This window comes from Tachyglossus aculeatus, assembly GCF_015852505.1.
Source record: "Tachyglossus aculeatus isolate mTacAcu1 chromosome 12 unlocalized genomic scaffold, mTacAcu1.pri SUPER_6_unloc_2, whole genome shotgun sequence".
Taxonomy (NCBI): Eukaryota; Metazoa; Chordata; class Mammalia; order Monotremata; family Tachyglossidae; genus Tachyglossus; species Tachyglossus aculeatus.
The window spans coordinates 8,465,649-8,476,387 of NW_024044829.1; the positions used below are offsets into that span (position 1 = coordinate 8,465,649).

Genomic DNA, 10,739 nt, shown 5'->3' on the forward strand with positions numbered 1-10,739 from the left:
TTTAAAAAGATTCCAATCATTGCCTTATAAATGTAGTTCATGCATCCTCAAGATAGAATTCCTCCGTTTCCAGGGCTCTCTGTCCCTCCCGCTCCAATCCCATTACAAGCCAAAAGCAATTTTAATCACTACAGAACAAAGTTTTGTCATTCTGGGATGGATAGGGAAAACAGTCAGATAGGTCATTTTCACTACTTACAAATTTCCAAGTGCATTAGTCATATCTGATTCCTCCTTACCTGAAAGAACAGTTTTTGAAGTTGAGTTTGTATAGGACCTATCCATCTATCTACCTATCTTCAGTTTATTTCATTCTTCTTGCTAATGTGAGTAGAACCCCGAGTCCCCTAATACAATGCCCCAAACAAAAAATAATTTCTTGGTTGTCATTCCCTGACTATTAAAAAGGGTTATGAAAGTACCTGTTTTATATTCAGCTTTACTGAATAGTCAGATTATTTCTCTTCCTAGATTAAAATAAAGAGCCTTTCTAATCAAATACGAGCCAGAAGAAGAAGAAAAAAAGTGGGCCTGGAAGGATTCTCATTATTCCAGTTTAGTTCAAATACTTTCAAATGTGAGGCAGAGTGGTTCCACAGAAAAAACAAAGATCCAATAATATGAGGACCCAGCTTCTATCCCCAGATCTGCTTTTGACCTGCTGAGTGACCTTGGATAATTCACTTAAGTCTCTCTGTGCCTTGGTTTCCTCATATATAAAATGAGAATAGAAATATCTGAGTCTACCTCATAGAAATGGTTATAGAACAAAAGTAATGTGGAAATGCCTTGGTAAAAAATGCTATAGAAAAATACAAGGTTTTATAAGCCAATTTAAGTAGGTAACATCACTAACTTCTATGCATAGGAGAGTTTCTACTTTGATCAAATGGAAAGATGTAGATTGACTTATTAATACAGGTTCTAGTTATCAGTTTTAGGTGACCTGAATAGACATTGAATAATCCTAACATTGGCAAGAAAAACTAGTAGTGAAAATATACAGGTTTAGAAGCCCCTATTTCATTAATCTAAGGGATTATCTATTTGATTTTAATTTACTTATTCATGCTAGTTTTATTTTTCATTTTCACTCTGTTTTAACAACTGAATGTCATATTTCTTGAGGATATCGCCAAGATTCTAGTACCACGATGGACATTTAAGTTGATGCTCAATAGGAAATTTCAGAGAGAGCTATGCGCATTTCAAATGTAATGACTCCTTTTCAAATGAACAGTGTGGAGTCAACATTCTAAATACGACTGGCACAGGCAGAACAGTTTTATTTTCAATTTGTAAGTACAAGTATCTGCTCTATCCTCCTCTTCTTTCCCTCAGAAGATGAAGTGTTTCTCACTCTGGCCTCTCCCCAGAACTAACCTTTCAAGCAATGTTGATGAAAGATTTTCCCCAATCCTGACTCCCCCTCTCTTTCACCCAATAAACACTCACTTAAATCATTCATTTATTCAATCATATTTATTACATTGGGGGAGATAGGGAAACCCAGAAGAGGTCTAAGTCTTAAGGCCTTAGAGATGGATCTTTTAACTTCAGAGCTAATGAGCAAATAGGATTTGAATGAACCGCTAAAAAGAACTTTCCAAGCAGTTTCAGTGCTCTCTATTACACTTTAATATGCCTAAAAATATATTTCCCATTGAAAGTTAAGGCTGCCTCAAATGTTAAGTGAAATGGACACGCGTATTAGTTTTATTTTATTTCATCATTTCAGACTGTGAGTCCATTGTGGATAGGGAATGAGAATACCAACTCTGTTGTATTGTACTACCCCAAGCCCTTAGTATAGTGCTCTGCACAGAGTAAGTGTTCAAAAAATATGATTGACTGATTGACTATTTTATTTTGAATTCCCTTCTCATTACAATATGCTGTAGCATGCTGCAAATGTTGTATCATTATGCTCATGCTATAAGAAGGGTTTATGAATGTTTAATTCTGAATCATAAGCCTCAAATTGTCCATTCACTGTGGTATTTGCTTTTGGGAAAGTTAAGCATTTTCCTCCTCCTGTTCCTTCCCCTCTCTCCACTACCACTGGTGATGGTGGTAATGGTGGTGGTGGTCCCCCAGCTACACTTCACTCTTCTAAAGCTAACCTATTTACTGTACCTCGATCTCATCTATCTCACCACTGACCTCTCGCCCACATCCTGCCTCTGGCCTGGAAAATCCTCCCTTCTCCTATCTGATAGATAATTATTCTCCCCCATTTCAAATTCCTACCGAAGGTACACCCCTTCCCTGACAAAACCCTCTTTTCCTTTTCTTAGACTCCCTTCTGCATCACCCTGACATGCTCCCTTTATTCATTCCCCCCTTCCAGCCCCTCAGCAGTTATGTACCTATCTATAATTTATTTATTTATATTAATGTCTGTCTCCCATTCTAGACTGCAAGGTGCTGTGGCAGGGAATGTGCTTGTTATATTGGATATTCTCAAATCCTTAGTACAGTGCTCTGCACACAGCAAGTGCTCAATAAATGTGATTGAGTGACTGACTGATGGGGTGGAGAGGGGGAAATAATAATAATAACAATAATAATGATGGCATTTGTTAAGCGCTTACTATGTGCAAAGCACTGCTCTAAGCGCTGGGGAGGATACAAGGTGATCAGGTTGTCCCAAATGGGGCTCATAGTCTTAATCCCCATTTTACTGATGAGGCAACAGAGGCACAGAGAAGTTAAGTGACTTGCCCAAAGTCACATGACTGGCAAGCAGCGGAGCTGGTATTAGAACCCATGACCTCTGACTCTCAAGGCTGTTGTTCTTCCACTGAGCCACGCTGCTTCCCCTAAAGCATTTGAGATCCACATTGTGGCAGCCTAGGTCCCTCTTGGCCCTGCCTATTCCCTGACAAAAATACACTAGTGCATTTCTCCAATTCATCTCACTTCACATAAATTCCAAGCCCCTGGTTTTGAAGTGAAGACTCCAAATATTTTGACAGTGAAGATAGGTGCTCCATTTAACAACCACCCACAAAGCAGATGAGGCAAGAAGCTCTTGTTATGGCTAAATGCTAAATGGCTGAAAATGCACTTCAGTCCTCCTCCCATTAGGGCATTTCACGATAAAGGCTGTTGTCCACTGAACAATTGTCCCTCTTTCCATCTAATGCTATACTATTTAACTTTTGCCTGGGTTTCTGAGGCACTGATATATTTCTCCTTACTTATTCTTTGTTTGTCTTAAGCTGTCGAGTCTTGTCCGACACATAGCAACACCACAGACATTATCTCTTCCAGAACACCTCAATTCCATCTGCAATCGTTCTGGTAGTGTATACTTAGAGTTTTCTGGGTAAAAATACAGAAGCGGTTTACCATTACCTCCTTCCACGCAATAAGAGAGTCTCTGCCCTCGACTTTCTCCCAAGCCTCTACTGCCCAGTACAGGCGAGTTTTGACTTGTAGCAGATTGTCTTCCACTCACTAGCCACTGCCCAAGCTAGGAGTAATAATAATAATAATAATAATAATAATAATAATAATAATAATAATAATAATAATAATAATAATAACATTTATTAAGTGCTTACCAGGTGCAAAGCACTGTTCTAAGCTCTGTGGAGGATACAAGGTGACCGGGTTGTCCCATGGGGAGCTCACAGTCTTAATCCCCATTTTATAGAAGAGGTAACTGAGGCACAGAGAAGTTAAGTGACCTGCCCAGAGTCAATCAATCAATCAATCAATCAATCAATCAATCAATCAATAGTATTTATTGAGCGCTTACTGTGTGCAGAGCACTGTACTAAGCGCTTGGGAAGTACAGGTTAGCAACATATCGAGACAGTCCCTACCCAACAGTGGACTCACAATCTAAAAGGGGGAGACGGAGAACAAAACCAATCATACTAACAAAATAAAATAAATAGAATAGATATGTGCAAGTAAAATAAATAAATAAATAAATAAATAGAGTAATAAATATGTACAAACATGTATACATATATACAGGCGCTGTGGGGAAGGGAAGGAGGTAAGATGGGGGGATGGAGAGGGGGACGAGGGGGAGAAGAAGGAAGGTTCTCAGTCTGGCAAGGCCTCCTGGAGGAGGTGAGCTCTCAGTAGGGCCTTGAAGGGAGGAAGGGAGTCACACAGCTGACAATTGGCAGAGTCAGGATGGAATGGGTATGCCTCTGCTTTACTCGCCTTCCCATAGTTGATACAGGTAGAGTACTGGAAACTCTCAGGAAGCGACCCTGAGTGGGTCCATATTTATTACCTCCTCCAAACTAGGACCAGGGACCATATTAATCATACAACCATACAATCATTTGATAGCGTGGTCTAGTGGAAAGCCCAGGCCTGGAAATCAGAAGTCCATGGATTTTAATCCTGGCTCCCCCACGTGCCTGCTTTATGACCTTGGACAAGTAATTTCAATTTTATGTGCCTCAGGTACCTCATGTGCACAGTGAGAATGAAGACTGTGACCCCCATGTGAGATGGGGACTGTGTCCAACCTGATTTGCTTGAATCCACTGCAGTGCTTAGTGCAGTACCTGGTGCATATTAAGCACTTAAAAAGCACCACAGTTATTATTATTATTATTATTATTATTATTATTATTATTCACCTTCCTATAAGTATCTACCCAGTGGTTAATTCAGTGACTCTGTTTAATAAATGATTGTGATAACCATCCCAATTAGCACCTGTGCTCTTCAAATATCAAGGCGAATCTGGTGCACTCAGGTAAGGAGACATCTCATTCAACCAGTTTAGACTGAATATTTTTCACCTTTATTAGGCGAAGACTGAGAAATTCCTAAGGCTTAATATGAACCTATTCACCTAGAGAGTAGACTGATATACGATTTTCTTTCTAATAGCATATAAGCAAGGGGGGCCAGAAGGTGTACAAAGCTTATTGGAGAAATTCAGGTAGCATATGAAGGTGTTATGTACTGTAATAGGTTTAATTTTGTACCACTTAATGAGACCAGATCACAGAATTACTTAACCAAATGTGTATGTGTATTTATTACTGTTGGAAAAGTATAGGAATATATCTGGCCAGTTAAATGTTGACATGATGAGTATTTTTAAACTATAATATTTAATTATTCAGGAACAAAAATACCATTTGACAAAGAAATGGATGATGGTTGCACTTATAAGTTGCTATTTGCTTTGCTTCCTTACAATTATTATATTAATTAGACAAAAATGCCACGTTGACTCATGTCTATCAATCAATCAATCAATCGTATTTATTAAGCGCTTCCTGTGTGCAGAGCACTGTACTAAGCACTGGGGAAGTACAAGTTGGCAACATATAGAGACAGTCCCTACCCAACAGTGGGCTCACAGTCTAGAAGGGGGAGACTGAGAACAAAACCAAACATATTAACAAAATAAAATAAATAGAATAGATATGTACAAGCAAAATTAATAAATAAATAGAGTAATAAAAAATATGTACAAACATATATACATATATACAGCTGCTCTGGGGAAGGGAAGGAGGTAAGACGGGGGGGAAGGAGGGGGGAGAAAGGGGAGAGGAAGGAAGGGGCTCCATCTTGGAAGGCCTCCTGGAGGAGGTGAGCTCTCAGTAGCGCCTTGAAGGGAGGAAGAGAGCCAGCTTGGCGGATGTTGGGAGGGAGGGCATTCCAGGCCAGGGGGATGACGTGGGCCGGGGGTCGATGGCGGGACAGGCGAGAACGAGGCACGGTGAGGATGCCTGTATCTCCCCTTCTAAATTGTAAACTCCTTGTGGGCAGGGATTGTGATTACCCAGCTTATTGTATTGCATTTTTCCAAGCACTTAATACAGTGCTCTGCGGTTAGAGCTCAATAAGTACCATTGGCGGATTAATTGATCGGCAGTGGCTATGTAAATCTGGGGATTGGAGGGTAACAATACTAATAATAATTGTGCTATTTTTTGTGTGCTTACTATGTGCCAAGCACTATTCTAAGTGCTAGGGTAGAGATAGGGTAATCTGGTTGGACACAGTCTATGTCCCTCATGGGGCTCATAATCTTGATCCCCATTTTACCGATGAACTAACTGAGGCACAGAGAAGTTAAGTGACTTGCCCAAGATCACATACAGCAGACTTGTGGCAGAGCTAGGATTAGAGGCCATGAGCACCAACTCCCAGGCCCGTGCTCTTTCCACTAGGCCATGCTGCTTCTCTGTAAATCCCCTTCTAGACTGTGCCCCCCCTTCTAGACTGTGAGCCCGCTGTTGGGTAAGGACTGTCTCTATGTGTTGCCAACTTATACTTCCCAAGCGCTTAGTACAGTGCTCTGTTCACAGTAAGCACTTAATCAATATGAATGAATGAATGAATGATATCCCCAGTCACCTGGAGAATCTTGGATTAAAGCAGGAGAAGGAAGATTACCAGTGCTTTCATCCCAGGAGGTTTCATTGCTTCCATTCTGTGTCTGGAGAAGAGAATACTCATTCCCTTACATGACTCTATGTGCATATGAACATGTGCACTTATGAGAGTCATATATACACAAGTTCACATGCATGTATTGACATACATGTGAATATATCTATATATGAATCTTTTACACCTACACTGTATGTGCATATATATGCACTCTTTTGTGTGCTGAAGAGGTCAAAATAGGACTTATATCATATGATACATACATAAATACACATAAATATCTGTCTGTGTATAGATTCATGTAAACACAGAAGAATTGGATTTCTTTTAAATAATTAACTATGAGCCGTTTATACCTCCAAAGCCAAGAGAATTAGAACTGTGCAATTCTTCCAGGAATTGACCAAATGGGATGTTGGTTCCATTTTCAAATACAGTTATTGGAGACAAAGCTGAAAGGTGGTAGAGGGTGCTTTAATGTCCCTCGCACAAGCCCGTTGGAGAAGATTAATCTTTTGAACAGGGAGCCAAACAAAGAAAATCCTTCATATGTGTGGTATGGGTGTCCACCCCGCCAGGAACCTGATCTCTAGGGAGAAAGAAAGGCAGAGGATCAGAGATGAGGTAATGGCAGAAAGTGAGAGGGGAGATTTGTGGGTACTGGTACATGCTGGTGATTTGGGGAATCAGACCCAACCCAAGGATTGGAGGAATCAGTGGGGTCCCCCAGAACACCCAAGGAGGTAACCCCAGGGCTATAGACCTGGATCATGAAAGCTCGTCCCGTCTTTAAAATCTGACCAGCTTTGTAAGCCCTACTGCATTATAAGAATAGCAGGATTGACAAGGTGGATTCCTTAGGCCTAACTGCTATATGAATCCGATGTTAAAGACTGGATTTCTGACTTGAGGTGTAAGGGGAAGTCATGGAAAGATTGAATGAGGTGAGAGAGATGGATGGAAAATCAGTGATGAAAGTAGTACTTAGATTTTAAAACCAAATATGGCTGCTAATTAGCAATAATAATAATAATAATAATGGTATTTATTAAGTGCTTACTATGTATCAAGCAGTGTTCTAAGCGCTGGGGTAGATACAAGGTTATCAGGTTGTACCAGGTGGGCCTCACAGTCATAATCACCATTTTCCAGATGAGGTAACTGAGGCACAGAGAAGTTAAGTGACTTGCCCAAAGTCACACAGCTGACAAGTGGTGGAGCCAGGATTAGAACCCATGACCTCTGACTCCCAAGCCCGTGCTCTTTCCAGTACGTCACGCTGCTTCTCCATTATTAATCATGGCCTGATGATTAACAGTAACTTCAAAGAGTATTCACTGATTGCCGTCAGCTTTAATCTCTAACTCACGTTCACTACCCTTTGCCTCCTGCTCCAACTCCCTGATCACAATTCCTCACTCAGGAAGGTTAAACAATCTTCACCTCCATCTATTGGAATGTAAAAATAAACCTAGCAATATTACCAAAAAATGTACCTATAGAGCTTTGTTCTAAGTTTTAATTTATAATGTGGAATTAATCGCATGTGTTTACTCAGTCACATTTAAGGCTAAACAATGACAACTGAACTCTCCATCACTACCTCATAATAGACCCCCCATATTCTGCAAAAAGGCATTTTATATGGTAAACTATGAAAATGTCTACAATTTTTTGGAACACAGTTTTCTTCTCAATATTTTCTTCAGTGCACCTTTCATCTCACTGCTTCTTAAACTATAGATGAGAGGGTTTAGCAGGGGTGTGAGCAGAGCATATGCCAGAGAGAGCAATTCCTTGCTCTCTGCAGTGTAACTGGCCTTTGGTTGCAAGTAGGTGAGATTAGCTGGGCCGTAGAATAGGGTCACAGAAGTCAGATGAGAAGCACAGGTGGAGAAGGCTTTTTGTCTTCCTACTGTTGAAGACATTTTCAGAATAATGTAGAGGATGCGAGTGTAGGACAGAAGTATCATCAGGAAAGGAAGCATAACCACTGAAATGGTGCCTATATAGGCATAGATTTCAAAGAGGAAGGTGTCTCCACACACGAGGTCCAGTACCGGGGGAGTTTCACAGAAGAGGTGGTTAATTTTATTGCGACCACAAAAAGGAAAGCTAAATACCCAAGGGGTTTGAATTATTGCAATAGCTGCCCCGGAAATTACAGAACCTGCTGTGAGCTTGGTGACAAATGCTTTACTCATAAGGACTGGGTAATGTAGGGGATTACAGATGGCCACATAGCGATCATAAGCCATTGAGCAGAGGAGAAAACATTCTGTACCCCCTAGGAATAGAATGAAATACATTTGTGCCACACAGCCAGCAAACGAAATGGTTCTGTGATCCGTTGAAAGAATTACAAGCATTTTTGGAACGATCGTTCCACTGAAGCAAGTTTCTAAGATGGACAAGACCCTCAGGAATAAGTACATAGGAATGTGAAGACTCTGTTCCAGAGTGATGATGAAGACAATGACTGTGTTTCCTACCAAGATAATTAAGTAAATTATTAAAAACACCACAAACAGAAGAAACTGCAGTTTGGGAAAGTTGGAAAAACCCAGGAGAATGAAGTCAGTCACAGTGCTCTGGTTTCCCCTCATCACTTCAAGCATGAAAGCAGGAACGGAAATGGCATGTTAATGCTCATCAGCATGAGTTTAACCTATTCTGAAATCTGGCTTCTGCAATGACTTAACGTCTTGTTCAACTTTCGTTCCCAGCCATCTGTGAAAGATCAGGAATCAGCAGTCCCGTCGCTTCTGGGATCTCCATTTGGCATTTGTTATATTCACTGAGCAGATCACCAGGATGATTTGCAAATCACCAGGATGAGAGATTTCCCACAAAGCTGAGAAAATAGATGATGGATATTCCTAGACCAAAAGGACAGAAGCAGATTTGCCATTAGATGGAGAGTTTAATCTACACAGGCATAGATACTGTGGGAATCTGTATCCATAAGCATAAAAAAGGCTTTGCTATTCATGTCTAAGTCACTCAATCCATCATATTTATTGAGCACTTACTGCATGCTTGGAAGAGCACTTGCAGCACTTGGGAGAATACAATATGACAATGTAACTGAAACATTCATTCATTCATTCAATCTTATTTATTGAACACTTACTGTATGCAAAGCACTGTGCTAAGCGCTTGGGAAGTACAAGTTGGCAACATATAGAGACGGTCTCTACCCAACAGTGGGCTCACAGTCTAGAAGGGGGAGACAGAGAACAAAACAAAGCATATTAACAAAATAAAATAAATAGAATAAATATGTACAAATAAAATAGAGTAATAAATACGTACATACATATATACATATATGCAGGTGCTGTGCGGAGGGGAAGGAGGTAAGTTGGGGGATGGGGAGGGGGGAGGGGGAGAAGAAGGAGGGGGCTTAGTCTGGGAAGGCCTCCTGGAGGAGGTGAGCTCTCAGTGGGGCTTTGAAGGGAGGAAGAGAGCTAGCTTGGCGGATGTGTGGAGGGAGGGCATTCCAGGCCGGGGGGATGACGTGTGCCCGGAGTCGACGGCGGGACAGGCGAGAACGAGGCACGTGAGGAGATTAGCGTCAGAGGAGCGGAGGGTGCTGGCTGGGCTGTAGAAGGAGAGAAGAGAGGTGAGGTATGAGGGGGCGCGGTGATGGAGAGCCTTGAGGCCGAGGGTGAGGAGTTTTTACCTGATGCATAGGTTGATTGGTAGCCACTGGAGATTTTTGAAGAGGGGAGTAACATGCCCAGAGCATTTCTGGACAAAGACGATCCGGGAACGGTGTGAAGTATGGATTGAAGTGTCCTCCCTAACCTGTTTTTCACCCACCTGAACATATCTAACCGACCAATCAGTACATAATACTCTTCCAACCGCTTAGTACACAGTAAGCACTCAATAAACATGACTGATTAATAATATCCTTTGAGCTCTTTCTCTGTCTAGAGTTATCGACATGATCTCTGCCCTCAAGGAGTTTACAATCCAGTGGGAGAGACAGACATTAAAATAAATTACAGATAAGGAGAAAGTAATTAAGTAGGAAGATATAGTGATATAGAGATATATCACTAATTCAGATCTCGAAGTTGCAATCCTTCAAAAGTTCTGAAAAGAAAATCCGTGATGATAAAACTCTCCAGAGTTTTGAGAAGTCACCCCACCTCAAAAACAACTATCACCCCCGTGATGATGTACTTGCTCTGAGTAGTACTGTCCCTAATACACTGAAGCTTGTCCTGTATGTGTGTGTGTGTGTGTGTGTGTGTGTGTGTGTGTTGGTGGGTGAAGTCTCTGTAGTACTCTGTGGAATTCTCCTTTATTGGCTATAATCAGGAATGTGGGTTTAAGAG

At 41.1% G+C, this 10,739-nt stretch overlaps 1 protein-coding gene across 1 annotated transcript; it reads right to left on the bottom strand.

Annotated features, from left to right (window-relative positions):
• Positions 1 to 1,077: 1,077 nt before the first annotated feature.
• LOC119921334 (olfactory receptor 10A3-like) lies at positions 1,078 to 8,996 on the bottom strand. Its single transcript, XM_038741611.1, has 3 exons — positions 8,074 to 8,996; positions 5,269 to 5,278; positions 1,078 to 1,143 (listed from the first exon to the last, which is right to left on the bottom strand). The coding sequence occupies exons 1-3, from the start codon at positions 8,994 to 8,996 to the stop codon at positions 1,078 to 1,080; spliced, it is 999 nt and encodes a 332-aa protein (XP_038597539.1).
• Between the last annotated feature and the right edge of the window lie 1,743 nt (positions 8,997 to 10,739).

What these genes read in the sequence shown, in the direction of transcription:
- LOC119921334 (XM_038741611.1), bottom strand. Translation starts at nt 8,996, where the DNA reads ATGAGGGGAAACCAGAGCACTGTGACTGACTTCATTCTCCTGGGTTTT.